This window comes from Stegodyphus dumicola, chromosome 6 (genome assembly GCF_044657685.1).
Source record: "Stegodyphus dumicola isolate Sdum_Otavi_A_Nest chromosome 6, ASM4465768v1".
In the NCBI taxonomy this organism is placed as follows: Eukaryota; Metazoa; Arthropoda; class Arachnida; order Araneae; family Eresidae; genus Stegodyphus; species Stegodyphus dumicola.
The window spans coordinates 219,348,425-219,368,757 of NC_140773.1; the positions used below are offsets into that span (position 1 = coordinate 219,348,425).

Below are 20,333 nucleotides of genomic sequence, written 5' to 3' on the forward strand. Positions count from 1 at the left end.
GTGATCATCTGACAATCGTGCGTGCCTAAAGCGTACGCTCAAGAGTTAAGGAATGATCTGAATTCGTTGTATTCCAATCAGTGTGTCAAGACGTTTCAGAAAAAGTTTCAGTTAACGCAATTAGAGATGATCGAGAAGAAAGTACTATATTATTATTAGCAATATCGTTATGAAACGAGAGGAAAGTTCTAGTTTTAATCATGAGAGTTTTAAGAAAAGAAGCTGTATTGCTAGAAAGAATATACATGATAATCAATTGCTAGAGAGAATAAACACTATTTCAAGAAGAGATAATGAATAACTAGAGAGTGTAAGCAAAGATTGCACTGGTGCAAGATCTGTTTAATCTTCTAACAATAAAACTACCGTAACGTTACCGTAACCGATATATCGATAAAAACAACTACAAATAAGTTAAATTGACAATTATCGGTAGTTCTGGTGTTAAGATTGTAAGTGTTTTTAAATTAGTAGCTTTTTTTATGAAAATACGTAGTTTCCTATACCCGTCAATTTGACGGGTGTCCGTAAAAATAGGTACAATATATGAAAAGGTGCGTAAATTTACAATTAAACAGTTCTCCAAGAAAGCATTAAAAGCCGTGCGCTAAAGTCGCTTAACATGAGTTCAAGTCTGGGTGAATGGACTGGTTGAGTGGGCGTTTTATGGTCTAGTCTAGTCTGTGCGACTATAGCCGAAATGTCGCGCGGCTGCGCAACTTGTCCGGCTCTTGAAAATAAGCCCAAAGGGCACATGACGTTGCAGTTTCTTGACAAATTTAGAGAGGTCAAAGGTGATAACAGGGGGCGACCATGCGTCGCAAGGCCTTTAAAGGCGCGCACAACAAGAAATTCACAAAGCAGGAGCCGTGAGGATCTGTGTGAAATGTTTGTGTTGTAACATTAAAGAAAACACAGACAAAAACCTACAATTTCAATCTTGACATCTGAGTTTAAAAACACATCATAGTAATTAAACATATCATACTTTATTACATACATACAATTGTAACGTGAAAAGGAAATATATAAATTACAAATGAGATATAAAAATATATACAATATGTACAAGAGCAGTGCGTACCCATCATGAAAATCTTACGTGGGGAAATTTAAGTCCCTGGCGAGGTGGGCCGCGAGTGGTCTTAACGAAGCATCTTCATCAAGAGTCACATAATCCAAGACATTAAGATCATTCATGTGTGCACATTCCAGAGCCTTATTAAAGAATTTGTTATTAGCATTATGCAAATACGTCTCGACGGAGTCCATTTTCAAGTCACGGTGTAGAGTGTGATTTGAGACGTAATAGTGTGCATTAGTTATCATTCGAAGAGCTCTTTATTTTGTAAAATTTGTAACTTGTCTATCTCCTTCTTCTGAACAATTGCCCAGGCGGGAGCGGCATATGAAAAGATAGGTCGTATGATAGATATATAAATATGTCTTTTCCTCTTTAAATCTAATTTGGAAGTCGCAGACAGAAGCGGCGTGAGACTTCGTATGACTCCGATAGTTTTCCCTCTAATACAGTTAACATGTTCTTTCCAGAGGAAATTTGAACAATATTTTAGTCCGAGGTAGATAGCACTTTTGACTACAGGCACTACAGTGTCAAAGAGTATTAGCTGTGTTGTCAAGGGATGATTCATCTTGTTTTTCTTAAAGATTAGTAGTTTGGACTTATCAGCATTGATTGCTATTTTCCATTTGGCGCACCAATGTTCCAGCTTGGGCATAAATCTCTGCAATTTCTTTAGGGCAAAATTCGGTGTCCCAGACTTGACAGCGAAAGCTGTGTCATCTGCATAGCACCCCATGAAGAAGTTTTGATCAAGGTGTTCAGCAGGTAAGTCTGCTACGTAAAAAAGATAGAGTACTGGCCCCAAAATAGATCCCTGTGGGACCCCGGCCTTTACTTCTTTCGTAATAGATTTACTTTCTCCAATTTGAATGTGGAAAGTTCTGTTTGTCAGGAAAGAATAAATAATTTTAATCAGCGCATCACTGAACTTTAAGCTGATTAACTTGTAAATAAGCCCCTCATGCCAGACGCGGTCGAACGCCTTCGCCACGTCTAGCATGAGTAAGGCAACATATCTCTTGTTGTGCAGTGCACTGCCAATGAATTCGTTGAGTCGAACTAGCTGTTTAGTCGTGGAAAGTGCTTTTCTAAAACCAAATTGTTCTAGAGATAGTTTATCCATGTGGGGCTGAATACGGCTAAGGATAATTCTTTCTAGTATTTTACCCATACTGGGTAACAGGCTAATGGGCCTGTACCCTTCTGTTTTCGTAAGATTTTTTCCCGGTTTAGGGAGTACTATCATTTTAGCAGATTTCCAGATATGCGGAAAATAACTGTTATATACAGACAAGCGTTTAGAATGCCTGTGAGCCTGTTGACCATGTTAATAGGCAGCCATTTAAGCGCCACATTATTTACGTTGTCCTTTTATGGTTTCTTCCGTTATTTGTTTTATAAGGTATTTCTCCCGCCTTTCTATCGTGCCTTCGTGGTGTAGCGGTCAGCACACTGAGCCGGTATTTCAGAGGTCTGTGTTTCGATTCTCGGAGAAGGCTATTGCTCATTTTTCGTCTTAACTTTGTTTTGCAAGGTGGACTGGGCTACGCCCTAACAAAAGAAAACAAGATAGTTTCATTTGGAAGTCCTCCACGAAGGCATCCCTTTCCTTAGTCAGACACTCTTCGAGTGCTTTGCCGTAATTAAATAAACCAAACCACGAAAATATCCCTGTCCTTAGGCAGATAGCCTTCGAGTGCTCTTGGGGGCCGTATTCAAATAATCTAATACTTTTTAGCATCAGGTGTTTTACCACTAAAGCGCATAGTTCTTTCGTTCAGACAAACTTCTTTCTTGATATATAAAAGATTTCTAGATACATTACCATTATATTTTGTCCAAAGGGGCAGAAAGACTATTAATTTCGTTTTAGGATTTTGCGTTGATTCACTATAAATGTCGGTTCATTTTTCAAATTGTTGCCAGCCCTGTGTTATATTTAAAGAAATTAAATAATGAAGAATACATACTGTTTGAATGTATGTATGTTTCTCACATTGTGATAAAACAACGGTACCTATCCAATCAAATTTTGAATAACGTTATCTTCTACCGAATATGGCCATCTCGAAGCTCCAATTTGGAATTTGAAATTTGTTTTATTATCGATTTCCTATTTTGTAAGGCATTTGTGAATTTTTCATTAAGAAACTCAACGTTTTCAAAGCGAACGACAACACCGTAGGGAAAAAAAAAAAAAAAAAAAAAAAAAAAATTATCTTCAGCGCGGGAGATTGTGCATCGCAAATTCTAAAAATATACTCATTTTAAAATTATTTTGCGATATTGCTCTTGAATTGAATTTTATGGTTGGAAGTGCGAAGAACACGATATTTAATAAATAACGGTAACCCACAAAACGTTAAAAAAAGCCCCTTTGGGCGTAATGTAAAAGCTTGCAGATTTTTTTTTAAGTAAATTTATATTTTATTTATTTCAAGTCAAAATTTACTACGTACCGAATTTTTTTTTTTTAAGTTGTGATATCATCTTCTTTTGTCACTCAAAGCGCATAGTTCTTTCGTTCAGTCAAACATTTTTATATATAAAATAGCTATATATCATGATATATAAAAGATTTCTAGACAGGTTACAATTATATATGTTTTTGTATTTCATGCTGATTTCTAACACCGAACGATGTTGCAAATTGTCAAAATTAGAGCGAAAACGCAGAGTCCAGTTAAAAAAAAAAAATCTAACGATCACTTACTGAAAAACTGTAACGCTTGCTGAAATTTTGCAGCCTTTACCTCACATGTCTTGTATGCTTGCCGGTTTCCTTTTTAAAGTGATATTTATTACAAAGACTTGAAATATGGTTCAAACTGTTTCTTTTTCAGGTACTTCTGGAAGCAGATGGAATTCAGCTCCGTGGTGATACCGATTTTATTCGAGTTCAGTGCAAGAACTTTGCCAAAATTACTGTCTATGATAAAATCCATGCGTATATTAGAAATGCCTCTAAGCCTGCTGAAGAACCTTCTCGGAACCGCATCAACGTCCTGATATTTGGCATCGATTCACTATCCAGACTTGCATTCATCCGCTATTTGCCAAAAACTTATCGGTACCTCACTGAAAGTTTGAAAATGACTGTCTTCCGTGGAATAAACAAAATCGGAGACAATACTTATCCAAATCTAGTCGCACTACTTACAGGTAATTGGAAAGATTTCCTTATTTTAGTTAGGCATTGTGCTCTGCGTAGCTTGTGCTTGCTTTCTTCCGTTCTGTTCCGTTTACCGTGCTTAGCTAGAAAGTGAAGTCTAGCTTTTACCGGCTGTCATGAAGTGTACCGGTACTTCTTCGTTTTAAAGGTCCCTAACCACATTTGGCGATTTTAGATTTGCGCCAAGATCTTCAGCTAAAATTTCGCCAAGCTCATGAAGCGCGAATGTAAAAATAAACAACACAATATATTATAATAACAGTAACATCTATACTATTATATATTATAATAACAGTAACACTCACGTGTCATTTCCTGAGAATAATTAGATACTGTTCTGCTATCAGGACCGCATTCAGAAATGTATGTATGGGTGGGTCTTCACGTACGCGTGTATATATGTAAGTAGGAATGTTTGTGTGTCTATGTATATACACATTTGTGTGTGCACACACATACAAAACACATGTTCATACATTTATACATTTCTGAATCTGGTCCCGATAATAGAACAGTACCAAAAATTTTAAGAATCCTTATCCTTATTATTATTTTGTCCCATGGAATTGTTCCAATCAACTGCAGCACTTTCACAAAAATTAAGATATTTGTTACACCATTTCATAAACGTCAGCTCCTCTGCCCAAGAAGACATAAATCTAATAGCCGTGACGAATAATATTCTGAAATCTCTGAACCAATTTCCAATTCTGAAGCCCTTCTTCTTTTTGCGATTTTTAACACTGTTCCTCCAAATGGTTTCGTCGCTAACATTAAGTTTCCTGCTGTGGCCATTTTCGCTATCAGATGAAAGACCTCTTTCTTGAAAAAATGATACACCTCCTTACTTGGTAAATTAAAGACTTAAAAAACGTCATAGTATCGAAAAAAAAGCAATAAGTATACTATTTTTAAACAATGCGAATTCTAAAATTTCATCAAGAAATCAATAATGTAAGAACACGCGGGGAGAGCAAAAATGCAAAACTGTGCTAATAAACGATCACGTAACAAGGTATAAGAACACACAGCCAGATTTTGGCGAAATATTTCCGTTGATTGGCGATTCAGTCTGGGGGCTGCAAAGAAGTACCCTTTCTACTGTATTGTTCAATGTTTCGTCTTAACTCGAAAGTTAAATGAAGTTTAAAATTATTTCCACAGTAATGTATATCATATAGCCACCACTAACGGAGTAAATTGAATGCTTTATTATTTAGCTGCGCTTCTCCGATAGAATATTAGATTGATTATTGATAAAACATGTCTTTATACATATAGGGACTGAAAAACTTCTGCGATTCTACAAAAACTGTTTGAGCAATAAAAATTGGTACTTTTCCTTTACATACCAGCAATATCGTAAGATCATAAGAGCAAATAATATAATATAAAACACATAAAAATTAATAAGACAATGAAAAAAATTAATTTAATTATAAAATGAGTTGAAGAGGCGTTGCTCATGTCAATTAGTGTTTATTTCAGGTGGAAACTGTTTCCCTATTGCCTGTATAATGAAATCAAAATATTTCCTCCCGCTTACTTCTTGCTTCCATCTCCAAATAAATTCTGACAAATTTGATTGATTTGTAAGATGTTGCCTTGCAGTACCCGCGTAGTATTTTATTTCTTTGTTTAGCCGATCCTTTACTAAAGCTGACACCTTCTCTGTAGCTACCTGATCCTTTTAAGCCATGATATATGGATTCATATCATAAAGATTTGGATGATATATAGATTCATATCATGAAGTTCTGGATGTTTTCGATTGCTTGGGAGAGTTCTACATTGCTGGAAATATTCTATCGAATCTTTCTCAGTGGATAGTAATTCAAAGAGCCGAATGGCGAGTCCAAACAACATGACACTCAAAAGAGAATTTCCAGAATAAATATAGCCGCAAAAACATAATGAGATATGGTTACCAGATTTGCTGTCAGATAAAGGAAAAGTACCTAAAAATTTAATGCAAAAACGTAAATTTCGGTACTTGAAGATACGTCCGTTTTTGAAGTTTTACTATTGCCATATATTTTAGTATTATTTATCCCTAGGTAGAGAGGCCTACGGAGGAAATCTGCCAGATGAATCCAAAGGCTTCGATGAATGGCCCCTGATTTGGAAAAACTACTCTTCTGCTGGGTATGCTACTATGTGGGCCGAAGATTTTGCGAGTTTTGGCTTGTTTAATTACCTAGCCAAGGGTTTCAGACGTCCTCCTACACTTCATTATCTACGACCTTTTTGGCTAGCAGTTGAAGAGTCTTCCCTTCTAAAAATCAGTTCCCATATGTGTTATGGTTCTACACCAAAGCACAAGTTACAGGTACATAACTTGTCTCTCTTTTACCCATTTCTCTTATCATTTGAGGTTTCTTAAATGTTAAAGCACGCTTATAGCATGTTAATTTGTACAAGGATGCTAAGGCTGTTCGCACACTTTTTAGACGATTTTTATTGTAACTACCTAAAATGTTTGTGTTTACATAAATATGTTTATGTATACGTATTTATGTTTACATATGTATATTTATGTTTATCTTTACGTCAATATGTTTGTTTCATTCATGAAAACATTTCATTCTAAAAGTTCATAACATCAATTTGCTCTGTCTAGATGCTGCGCCCGGGGACAGATGTCCCCCCTTGCCCCACCCTAGCTACGCCACTGACCTGAGTTTACTATGAAATCATTTAAGTAGCACATCTAAAATCAATAGCCTTTCTTTCCATATTTCACATAAAAGATATTTGAATAATATACACAGTAGTGTACTACGTACATTAAACTGTGCACTTCGTTATTATTAAGAAAAGCCCAGCTGCGGTAAAAAAGCTTCCCCGCAAAGCTGGTTTAGGATTTCCAGAAAGTGGCAAGGAAAGGCAGGATATCCAGATTTTGCGTGAAATTGCCCATTTGGCGATAAAATTCGCGATATGCCATAGACGGAGGGAGAACATTCTCGAACGCATTCTTAGCGGGGTCTTCCCGAAAATATTCTCGAAGGCAGGTCATATGCTATATATACCCTGCCTGTACGCGGAGTAAGATAGTATCTAGAGTATATTGAATTCAGTAGCAGTGTTTTGATCTCACCGATTAGCTTGAGAGCGACCGAACCGAGCAGGGAACTGTACTTTAGTGCTTTGACGTAAAGGACTCTTCACGATTGTAGCCTGAAAGCTGTGTTACTGATTGTTTCAGCGAGTTTAACTCAGTCTTTTCGACGACTGTAAACGTGTTTTTGAAACTGTCCTGAGTGAATAAATTGTATTTTTATTCTTCGTCAAGTGTTGTCATCAATCACTCCTAATCCACGAACCCGTAGAAAGCAGTAATTATCTGCATTAATTTCAGGTTAAATCTTAATTTGGAATATAAGTTTAAATGCAAGAATTATTTCAAATCGTACGAATAGCTTACTCAGAAATTATATAAAACCGCAGTGCTTTACTTCGCTAGTGATTCTCATTAGAATGGATGAATTTAATCCTTGACTTTGCCTTTTCTATATTTTCGCCTTCGGCTGAGCGGTGGGATTGCATCCTAATTGACTTGGATGCAATCCCAATGGCCTTAGGGCATAAAATTGAATTATCTGGTAAAACTTCTATGTAATTGTATGCCAGCATTGAAAGAAACAATCAATCTGATAAGAAATGGCTGTGACTTATTTTGAAAGTGAGGCGTAAAAGGTTACCAGCGAGGATATTCTTTCTGTATGGCATCAAGTGTAGCATTACCGGCGACTTTATCACCTGCGCCGGCAAAACGGAAAAGTACCGCAAATTTAAAGAGAGTATAAATACAGACGAATCTAGAAGTTCATTCAGAGCGTGATTTCGCTAGCCAGCGCACGTTACTATTTTGTCTTTGCGGTTGTTACGCGGAGTTGCTGATACGCCTTTTTGCCCATTTAATAAGTATATTGTCGGGTAGGTTGTTGAGTCAGCCTAGTTAGCCTTAAACTAAATTGTTTTATTACTATATATCTTTGAATTACTTGTTAAATTATTCTTAAATTCCACCGTAAGTCGTCCGTGTTATTGTAAGCATGAAGTACGTGCATTTGTGTTAAGAGTTTGTTGAATAATAAAGGGTTTATTTTACCCTTCTTCTGTGCTGGTATTATTTACGCCTGCGCGAGAAGTCGTCAAGTTTCATAGTAAGATCCTTTTACTTTATAATAGCGAAGAGAATTAGCTCTTACAGTGTTAACACCTTTTTCACTCGAAGCGTTTATGCAACTGCCTTTTAGCTTTGGTAGTTTCCTTGGAATTCCCCAAATCGTCCAGTCTTTATCCATAAATACATCGTCTGTTAAATCTTGCCTTCGCGAAAATTGCTTTTCGTAAACAACACTTCTTTAGATGGAACGAAATTGTCTCGAGGAATCTTTCCATACCAGAACTGAGTTTTTTTTAATCATCCTTTGGAAATTTGTTTATCATCTGTAATATTCATCCCTTTTATTCTATTAAACTCGGTGTTGATGAACCTAATAAACAGCTAAGCGAATAATTGCTTAACCCCTTCGCGCCGCCTGTCACGTATACGTGCCAGCAACGAACGCACTTACCTACCGGCCGACACGCAGGCGTGCCAGAGGATTGTTCCATTCTCTACCGACTGTCACGTATTTGTGCCAGTACTTTGGAACGTTTTTCAAACTATAATTTCTGCCACAAGATGGCACTGTATGTCCATATGGTTTCAGATACATGTGTTACGAATTTGGTATTTAAAAAGCTAATGTTAGTTCAATTATAAATTAATGGTTTTATTTCTCGCGCAGTGCAGCGCGTGACGAATATTAAAAGAAAGCTAAGCTGGAAAATTGAAAATACAAGAGCGCGTGCATTAAATAAATAAATATCTCTTTTTAATTTCGAGAAAGTACTGGAAAATTCTAGCGCGTGATTTTAAAATCTTATAAAAGGAGGAAAACATCTCAGTTTGTAGTTGTTGCTTAGTTTGTTGTTGTTTAGAAAAACTGCTCTTGTTGATTGTAGCGAATTCGCGGATTAGCGTTCTTTAGCTGTTTTGAATTACGTTCTATTAGACATTTGAGTAGTTAAAAGATAACTACTGTGAGATATTGTAATACTGCATGATAATTTGAGAAAATTTAAGCATTTTTTTGTTGTGATAATAATAAATTTTTGTTCATTTTTCATCGGACTTGTGCATTCATTTCATAACGAACCCGTACGCACGCAACACATGTAAATTACACCTTCTACTCGAAATGAGAGAAGCATGACTCACATACACGTGTTTTTGATTATATAAACAAACGGGGAAATAAATGTTTCCGAATGGCGTGATTTATGACGTCTCTTTAAATCGCACTTTATTCGCACGTGGTAGTTCTTTACTGTAAGTAGAGAAGTTTTATTTGCTCTAAAGCGTTGGGTATTTCGGTTTGCAGTTCAGTTTTTTGAAAATAATTAGATCTTGTTAGACGTGAATTCTTTGTTTTTACCGTTGCAATGTCGAAGCGTTGAAAATGTTTAACAGAGCATGAAATAGCAGAAATGATGCAAAATATTTCAGATATTGATTCTAAAATTCTGATATTCTGATATTGATTCTGAAAGATTAACTGAAAGACATTTTCCAAAACTTTGTTCAGAAGAGACTGATAAGAAAATGAGACGACGATGCTTCGTTTGTTCACATTCCCGGAAAAATCCTCCAAAACGGAAATGAGTTATTACGAGTGCAAGGAATGTAACGTAGGACTGTGTGTAGATCCCTGTTTTCAAATTTTTCATACGAAAAGAGAATTTTAAGTAATATATTTAGTTTTCAGATGTATAATGTTAAAATTCATAAAATGGTGAGTAATTAAAATAAAATGTGTAAAATATGCATTTAAACAAGAAATAAGGTAATTAAAGTATATATATAAAAATATTTATAAACCATAAGCCGTTTAAATACTCTATACAGCATTATTAAACAATGCGTTGATACTTCGGAAATTTCATGGATTTAGGCTTAGTAGCAAAAAAGCCTCCGGCCCGCATATAAGCAAAATGTACACTGCTAGGACAACGGCTTGAATTTGGCCAATGACAGTTCAGATGAGGGTCCCATTAACTCCACCCACATGAGTGACGTCATATTTCTTACGTTTGTTTACATTCTACTGTTCGGAGTTACGAAGTGCTTTTTTTGAATGTACATTTAGTTTTTCGGAATAAAAGTGTATATATATGCGTATATATCTGTATATAACGATTTAATGTTTGTTTCGGAATATTAAGGATGATTCTACTGTTCCAATACAAAATTAGGTCTAGTCAGATAGAAGTTACTGATGGCTCGAAGATACATGTAAAGTGTAGTTTACAAATTATACTGCATATTGATAATCAGAAACTTTTAAGTGATAATGACTTAAATCATCTATTACTCGTATATAAAATGTACCTGCGGGAATTAAACCAAGTGAAGTTAATGTTAAGTTAGTGAATCCAAATGCTATTTTGTGTCAGTAATTAATGCAGTAAATATTTTGAATCAAAATGCCACCAGTAACTATTGCAATGAATTGACATAGTGTGTGTCAAGAAATCCTTAAAATACATTTCATATATATCTATCTGAATATTTACAACATTAATTGTGCTTTGATTAAGAAATCAATATGCTTTACAGGATTCAATATGCTTTCTTAGAAATAAACTTCATTTCATTATTAGAGCGTAAAGAATATAAAAGATGAAAGAGTGTGTCCACTCTAATGTACATATTGGAATGTAATTTAGCTGTAAAACTACTGAAGTTAAATGATGAACATGTTATTTAATAAGAACTGAATATATTTAAGATGTGCTACCAGCTCTGATATTTCAAGACTGTTGGATATGCTTATCTATGAAGATGAAATCACTATTAACTGACAAATTATGGTTCTGGTAAAGCATATATCATATTTGGAATCGTAGAAAGGAAGTTCATTGTTTTTCTGAAATGTAAGAAAATAATACTGAATAACTGTAAGTGCTTAGTGTTATAGACCTACTGAAATCTAATTTAGCTATAAAACTGCAAATGCTAAATGATGCTGAACAAAATTTAGCAAGAACTGAATTTAGTAAGATATGTTACCTGTAATGATATTTCAAGACACTCAAAAATGCCTAACAATGAGGTATCATTACCTGTTCTAAGGTGTAATGCTGAATTGAATAAGTATACTTTTATTTCCAGGAAACATACCTTCAAGTGAATTGCTTCAATTAATCAAACTCAATTTTTAAAAAAATCATTATTAACTGACATTATAGTTCTGGTAAAGCATATATAATATTTGGAATTTTCATTGTTCAGTATGCATTCTTAGAAAGGAAGTTCATTGTTTTGTTGAAATGTTAAGAAAATAATAGTGAATAACTGTAAGTGCTTAGTGTAATAGACTACTGAAATCTAATGTAGTTATAAAACTGCAAATGCTAAATGATGTTGAACATAATTTAACAAGAACTGAATTTAGAAAGATATGTTACCAGTTATGCTATTTCAAGACTATCGAAAATGCCTAATAATGAGGTATCATTACGTGTTCTAAGGTGTAATGTTGAAATGAATCCAATAAGTATACTTTTATTTCCTGGAAACGTACCTTCAAGTGAATTGTGTGAATGTGTGTTTATAGTTCTTTACATCTAGTTAAATACAGTGATACTTACATAAGCCAAAACTGAATGGATTAAAAAAATTATCTTAAAGTTGTATTTCAAATTTTACATTTTGTCGTATTAAAGACTGATTACCTGGGTTTCCACTGATGGTTGGACTTAATAAAATATGTCTTGAACAGGCAAATTTTGGTTGATCTTTACATTATGGTAACTTGGCGATTTTTTGGCGAAAATTTGGCAACCAACTCTCCTACAGCAACCCTCTATTTTTTTTTCCCCGCCGCCATTTTGTCTTCACGAAGTAAAGACATGCTTCTTTTCTTTTTATCTACTGAACACTTCTTCCAACAATCTACTAGCCGAATTACACTTATGCTAGAAATTTTATCAAACAAAACTGCTTAATCATGACAAATATTCACTGCAAAATTGGGAAAAAGTGCACAATACCATACTCCTTACGCGTTTTTCAAAATAACACATACACATAAACCATGTACACGCCGACTTATTTTTACTTAAAACATCCCAGAATTACACAAAAATGGCATTGCGCACACTCTTCACTATATCCATGTACACTGCTTTTTTCTCATAAATTAGAAAAATTTCACGAAAATACATGACAATTTTCTCAATCTTTAAACCCGGTAAAAAGAACATATATGAAATTACCTGATCGCGAAAAAGTATTTACCCTTTACAAATATGAACATTTCCACATATAGAATAAATAAAATATCCAAAAACTTTTACCTCTAAATCATCTATTACATTATACACGTCACCAACGAATTCATACCGCAAGCATTACAAATACTTAGTATCAAATATTTAAATTATTTCCATGCACATTTACTTCAACTTAAACGTATACCAAATTGCTACAAACATAAAATTCACAAAATAACTATCATTTAATTAAAATATCACTAAACCATGTACACGTCGACTTATTTTTACTTAAAAAAACATCCCAGAATTGCACAAAAATGGCATTGCGCACACTCTTCACTATATCCATGTACACTGCTTTTTTCTCATAAATTAGAAAAATTTCACGAAAATACATGACAATTTTCTCAATCTTTAAACCCGGTAAAAAGAACATATATGAAATTACCTGATCGCGAAAAAATATTTACCCTTTACAAATATGAACATTTCCACATATAAAATAAATAAAATATCCAAAAACTTTTACCTCTAAATCATCTATTACATTATACACATCATCAACGAATTCATACCGCAAGCATTACAAATACTTAGTATCAAATATTTAAATTATTTCCATGCACGTTTACTTCAACTTAAACGTATACCAAATTGCTACAAACATAAAATTCACAAAATAACTATCATTTAATTAAAATATCACTAAACCATGTACACGTCAACTTATTTTTACTTAAAAAAACATCCCAGAATTGCACAAAAATGGCATTGCGCACACTCTTCACTATATCCATGTACACTGCCTTTTTCTCATAAATTAGAAAAATTTCACGAAAATACATGACAACTTTCTCAATCTTTAAACCCGGTAAAAAGAACATATATGAAATTACCTGATCGCGAAAAAGTATTTACCCTTTACAAATATGAACATTTCCACATATAAAATAAATAAAATATCCAAAAACTTTTACCTCTAAATCATCTATTACATTATACACGTCACCAATGAATTCATACCGCAAGCATTACAAATACTTAGTGTCAGATATTTAAATTATTTCCATGCACGTTTACTTCAACTACAACGTATACCAAATTCCTACAAACATAAAATTCACAAAATAACTATCATTTCATTAAAATATAATTAAATTCAAAAACACTACTTAAAATATAAATGAGCACATACATTAAATTAATAAAAATTACCTTACAATCCTAATTACTTTAAACTAAATCATTGCTAATAACAATTTTCCCAATAATACCAAATTCCTTTCCACCTTACATTTAGAACAATGCATAAAAATAATATCCTCAAATAATTAAAAATACTAACTTACCTAATCTTCTTCAGAATCTTCATTACGTGGCGGATACACTTTTCTAATTCATTCAATAAAATTATTGAAAGATTTTTTCTGCGAATTTTTCCTCCATACTTCCTCCGTTAAATAAAAAGCAAACTTCTCTTTATCACAATGCCTAAATACCCATTTCGAATTCACTTTAGTTAGGGCCATGGGATCCAAAAATTAACCAACACTGTTTCACACAACACAGAATAAAGCTAAATACAAAATTTCCAGATTTTTTCCCGATTTCCTCCCTTTTCCGATTAAAGAACCGTAATTCGTCCATTAATATCACATGACATATCCCATGATCTCTCATTTCCCTCACGCAAAATAATGCGTAATCGGAACTGAGTACTGCTCACATTATTACCAAAGTCCCAGGTAGTAACCTTTATCGCCTCCAAAATGTCGCCAAACTACCAGTTACCATATTGTAAAGATCAATCCAATTTTTTTTTTCTTTTGAGAAAAAGCATTTAATATTGATTTTCTTACATTAGTATGTATTTTTAACTGTGAAGTTTGTGCATTTAAAATTTGTAATGACATGCAGATTATTATATTTTCATTTATTTCCAATTTCATTAAAAGTATTTTTTTACAATTTACTGCCTGATTTTATACATTATATGTATGAGTAATAAATAATTATTGTAAATATGCTATGTAACTTATATTGTGATCTTTATATTGAAACAACTTATATATGTATGAGTCATGCATCAACTCATGGCAATTGAAATCGAATTGTTAGTAAGAAATTAATGATAATAAGATGCATTGATGTATCTAATAAGATGTATTATTGATGACAGTACATAAAATTAATCAAAATGTAAACTTGTAATATTGAAAAATTTCTCTCTTAAGTAAAATTATTGCCACTACATAATTTCAGCACAAACTAAATATTACAGTATATAAAAGAATACAGTGTATTGCCTGTAAAATTAATGATACTTACAGATTAACACAACCACCTTAGCTCAATTTGGATTTAACACATGAAAATGTAAAAATTATTCATTGGGTGCAAGTTGATGGTTTTCACAACTTTTTTTAATTTGATACCCAAATTATTGATATCTATCATAAGTTGGCTGAGATTATCAAATTATGAAAAGAAAACATACTTTAGAATTTGAAATATAAATTTTAATTATTAAATAAGGAAATAAAGCACGTTCATCTCCAAATCTTTCTGTAATTGGTTTGCCCTATTCTTTTCCCCCAAGCAGTTTGTTTTTGCTTGAAAAAAAAATTAAATAATTTCAGAGACTCGGCATCACACAAACTTCAGCAGCATCAGCTATCTACCAAATGCATTTCCTTTTTCTTTCTTTTAAAAATTTTGTATTCCTGTAGAGTTTCCACTGTAGTTTTTTCCATTGTTGATAAATTCCAAAGAGCATATTTTAAAATTAAAGCAAAAAATATCACAATTTGTTGAAACTTTAAAAAATGTTGAAACTTGAAATACAACACAAAGAATGTGTACAAAAATGGCGACATTGTGCTATTAAAGGATTGTTATGAGCATGGTTGCTAGAGTTTGGCACATTTTAAAAATTTGACGAGTTCTACTGAGGTGGTTGCAAGTAATAAATTAATTGCATTGTAATATGTGCATTTTTACTGTTAAGAATATAAAATTTTTGCTTACAATAAATATCTGAATATGCTGATTATTTATTTGCCCTCTTATGTAATTTTGATAAATTAGACACTATTTATTTTACATCAGTAATCTTCAGACTAATTTTAAATTTAGTTTCAGTGTGAATTTCTTTTGTTCTCTGCTTTCTTATGTTTAAATTGACGTCATGTAAAGCAACATAAAAAATAAAACTATTAAAAAAATATATGAAAAGCAAACAAATGAACAGATATGAAAATTTATCAGTTCAGTTTCATAGATATTCCGTATTATAAAACCCTAAGTTAATTAATAGGTGAAACTAATGAAGCGTACAACTTCACATACAGGATCTGTCAGAAAAATACATAGAAACTTTATAGATGATATCTATATATTGGTTTCTAAGTTGAATTATCTTTATAATATGTAGTATGATGTTCGTACTCTCGCATATATGTAATACATGACAGTGAACCAAAATGGATTTGGAGGACTCTGAGAGATGTTGTGTAGTACAAGAAATCGGTTAGGCTAGAGGTCCTTCATCAAAAAATTATAGCAGAATGTGCAGCAGTCGCCTCAGACACATCGACTAAACATTGTTCAAATATCTGCTCAATATTGTGCTATAACTCTAGCTGTTAATGGCTACCGCTGTGACTGAGCAATCTAAGTAACTGTACAGGTACATATTCATAAATATTTTTATTAAACCTAGCATAGCCTCTGATATGTATGATTTAATTATAATTAAGTTCAATACTAAAGCACAAGAATTTTCTGCTAATCTTTGGAATATGGTAACAGGTAGTTTGGCGACATTTTGGTAAGGCGATAAATGTTACTAGCTAGGACTTTAGCAGTGTACATGGATAAAGTCAAGAGTTAGCGCAATGCCATTTTTGTGCAATTCCGGGATGTTTTTTTAAGTGAAAATAGGTCGACGTGTACATGGATACTGTGTATGTGCAATTCTTAAAAACGCGGCAAGCGATTCTGCACTTTCTCTCAATTTCACACCTAATCTTTGTCATGATTAAGCACTTTTGTTCCATAAAAGTTCTAGCATAAGCGTAATTCGGCTAGCAGATTGTTGGAAAAAAATGTTGAGTTTAAAAAAAAGAAAAAAAGAAAAAAAACTGCCTTTACTTCGTGAAAACAAAAGGGCGTCCAAAAAAAAAAAAAAAAAAAAACTAGTAGGTTGCTGTAGCAGAGTTGGTCGCCAAATTTTCGCCAAGTTACCATAATCCGAATATTAACCGAATTTTCTTTTATTATTAAAGTGTGTGCATTTTTTTGATAGGCCGTTTATAAATATAGATGAATTTTAGTTTAATAGGACCGAGGGCCAGACAACCAGCACCTGAGTGGTAAAGTTGCTGAATACTAGATATTTAGCCCAGGGTTCCAATTTTGCCGAATGCATGGTTTTTCTCAAGTGTAATGTTAAGAGCCAGTTTCCCTTTGAAAGTCTTCCATGAAAGCATCCCTCCTGTTAAGTAGATAGCACTCGAGTGCTTTGCATAATTAAATAAACCAAACCAAACCGAGGGCAAAAAAATCACTAAACCAAGGGCACTAAATCAAGCTACTTGGCCGGTCAAAGGGATAATAGTAAGAACCTAAAACAATATTAAAATTAATACACTGCATTTTTGTGGATGCCAATTGCCTCGTATTTAGCACACATTTGTAATTAGCATCTATGTTCCCCATAGCCTTTTATCATTTGAGCAAAGGATCTTTTGTCAAATTTGTGACTATCATACATTTTTCTGTTAACTTTAATTTAAAACCGTGTAACTTCACGTTCCCTTAAGTCAAGGATGAATATTCCATAACATGTGAAGAAAACATATATTTATTTTCTCATATGTCGAACCTTTTTCAGTATTATACTCAAATATAAGACTTCATACTATATTTAAAGTTTATTATATACATCAATAAACCAGAGCTTGATCTTTACATTAAAAAAAAAAAAAATCACTTGAGATTAACACTACATTCAATTTTATATAATTTTAGTTTCATCTTCAACGTTATTCATTTCCTAAATTAAATCTTAACATGGACTATTTAGACATGTTATGTTCTACACTTCCTTCCCTACAAAAAAAGGGGCCCACCAGCATCAAGTGGTTAAGTCGCTGAACACTGGTAGTTCGGTCTGAGGTTTGAATCCTGCAAACAGGCTGGCTGCATGGATGTTTTCATGGTTTTCCCCATGTGTAATGTGTATACAAGCCAGTTTCCATTAGAAATTCCTCCATGAAGGCATCCCTCTGCTTAGGCAGATAGCCCTCAAGCTATAAATTGCTATAAATAACATAAACCAAATCAAACCTTGCAAAAAAGTTAGGAACAGATTATCATTTTAACACAGTAAACTTTTTCTTTGTCATCACTTCTGAAACTGACTCCTCAATCTGACTTCTCCTCAATATACAAATTCTGGTACTGAACATCTTTTTGAAATGACAACCTTTACACAAAATTAAAATCATGTAGAACTGCTGGTGGTCATCATAGAGAGGGTTCACTGTATTTATTAAAGGTCAGAAATTTATTCAAGTATTTCTAAAAATGTAAATTAATCGACAAAATCTGATATTAAGTACTTTGTAAGCATAATTAATAACAACTTCCAAGTTTGATTTAGTATATATGATTACAGTTTATTACACTAACGAATGTCATTTGCTCGACAGATATGAAGAATTTCTTTTGAGGAGCTGTTTTGCTTGGAGGGTTGGTTTAGTTTGTTTGATTATGGAAAGCATACAAGGTTTTTGTGGGAGGATTTTCTAAGGGAAAAACTCTCATATCCATGTTACACATGTGGAAAAACAGGTAAGTGGTCATGCAGCCAACCTGTCCAACTGAAATCAAACTCAGATCGAACTATCAGCGTTCCAGTCACTTTACCACTCAGCCGCTGTTGTTCTGTGTGGGGAGGGCCATGAAGATTAGGTTATTTCATTACGGCAAAGCCTCGAGGGCTAACTGCCTAAGGGGAGGGATGCCTTCGTGGAGGACTTTCTAACGGAAACTGGCTCGTATACACGTTACACATGGGGAAAACTACGAAAACGCCCATGCAGCCAGCCCGTTCACAGGATTCAAACCTCAGACCGAGCTACCAATTTTCAGCGACTTTACCGCTCGCGCTGGTGGGCTCGAGGGCCATGAAGGAAAATAATTACATGCACTGAAAACTGAATTCTAAACTAAATGTATAAAGAAAGCAATGGAAATTCACTTATCAACACTAGTTCTTATTAAATTAAAATACTGCTTAAAATAAATTTATAAAGCTATTGAATGAAAATTTTCTGTTAACATATTTCAGACATGTGTAAGGAGTAACAGATTAATTATTTCTAATACTATTAAGTAATTTTTGGTTAATCTTTGAATTATGGTAACTTGGCGATTTTTTGGCGACCAACCCTACTACAGCAACCTGCTAGTTTTTGTTTGGACGCCATTTTGTTTTCACAAAGTAAAGGCATATTCTTTTTTTTTTTTTTTTTTACTACACATTTTTTTCGAACAATCTGCTAGCCGAATTACGCTTATGCTAGAACTTTTATGGAACAAAAGTGCTTAATCATGACGAAGATTAGCTGCGAAATTGGGAGAAAGTGTAGAATCGCCCACTGCTTGCCGCGTTTTTAAAAATTGTACATACACGGTATCATCCATGTACACGAACTATTTTCACTTAAAAAAAATCCCAGAATTGCACACACTCTTGACTTTATCCATGCACACTGCTAAAGTCCTAGCTAGTAACCTTTATCGCCTTACCAAAATGTCGCAAACTACCTGTTACCATATTTCAAAGATTAGCCTAATTTTCTTATAAAGGAATTAAAAAATAAAAACAAACAAAATCTTCTTTAGAGAAATTATTCTACTATTAAAAATCATATACTACTGGAATTAACATCCCACTTTATCCAAAATTAAATAAATGCATTTTTAATTGAGAAATCAAGTTGTGCAGAAATATTAAATATGAATACATTAATTAATCTTAATTGTTTAAAAAAACTGAATGTGAAGATGGGAAAAATTAAGAGAAAAAAGCTTTGTAGACTATTTGCTAGGAAATCTGACATTCTGAAAAATGAATACATGCATACACACACACACTCATATTTATATGTATAAAACACACACAAATTGATAGATATAATTCACATATGATTAATTATATATTGAAAATATATGTATGTGAGCATGCGTGTGTATACGCACTCAGGCATATAGTGAGAAATTTTAAAATGTTTGAGACATAAATTTATATTCCTTCTGGAACAGTAAGGAAATAATACTTTAAAGGAAAATTTAAAAAATAGTGTCACTAGAACAAATTTACGTTGCAAAGTAAAAATGTTTTTCATTCAAACAACGCACTTCCTCACGCCGACTAACAGAATGTAAACAAACGTCAGAATGTGACATCACTCATGTGGGCGGAGTTAATGGTGATCCTTATCTGGATTGTCATTGGCCAAACTTAAGCTGTTGCCCTAGCAGTGTACATTTTGCTTATATGCCTCCGGCCCTGGAGAGACGCTCGCGTAAGACACTGCCGGCCTCAGCGATAAGCGAACGTTTTCGCTACCCGGCTCGAAGGGGTTAAGTCCAAGAACAGAAATGTCAACTCAAGAAGGCTTAATTACCCTTTATTTACTGTAAATAAAGATTAGCAGATGGCCCCTTCCTCAGGGC

General features: G+C 33.6%; 1 protein-coding gene across 3 annotated transcripts in view; it reads left to right on the forward strand.

Annotated features, from left to right (window-relative positions):
* The window catches only part of LOC118201454 (uncharacterized), a 97,608-nt gene that overhangs the window by 51,882 nt on the left and 25,393 nt on the right, over positions 1–20,333 (forward strand). For all 3 annotated transcript variants that reach the window (XM_085819533.1, XM_085819536.1, XM_085819535.1), the window contains exons 3-4: positions 3,928–4,246; positions 6,314–6,585. In XM_085819533.1, the coding sequence (XP_085675659.1) occupies positions 3,928–4,246; positions 6,314–6,585 (591 nt within the window). The remainder of the gene's footprint in view (positions 1–3,927; positions 4,247–6,313; positions 6,586–20,333) is intronic.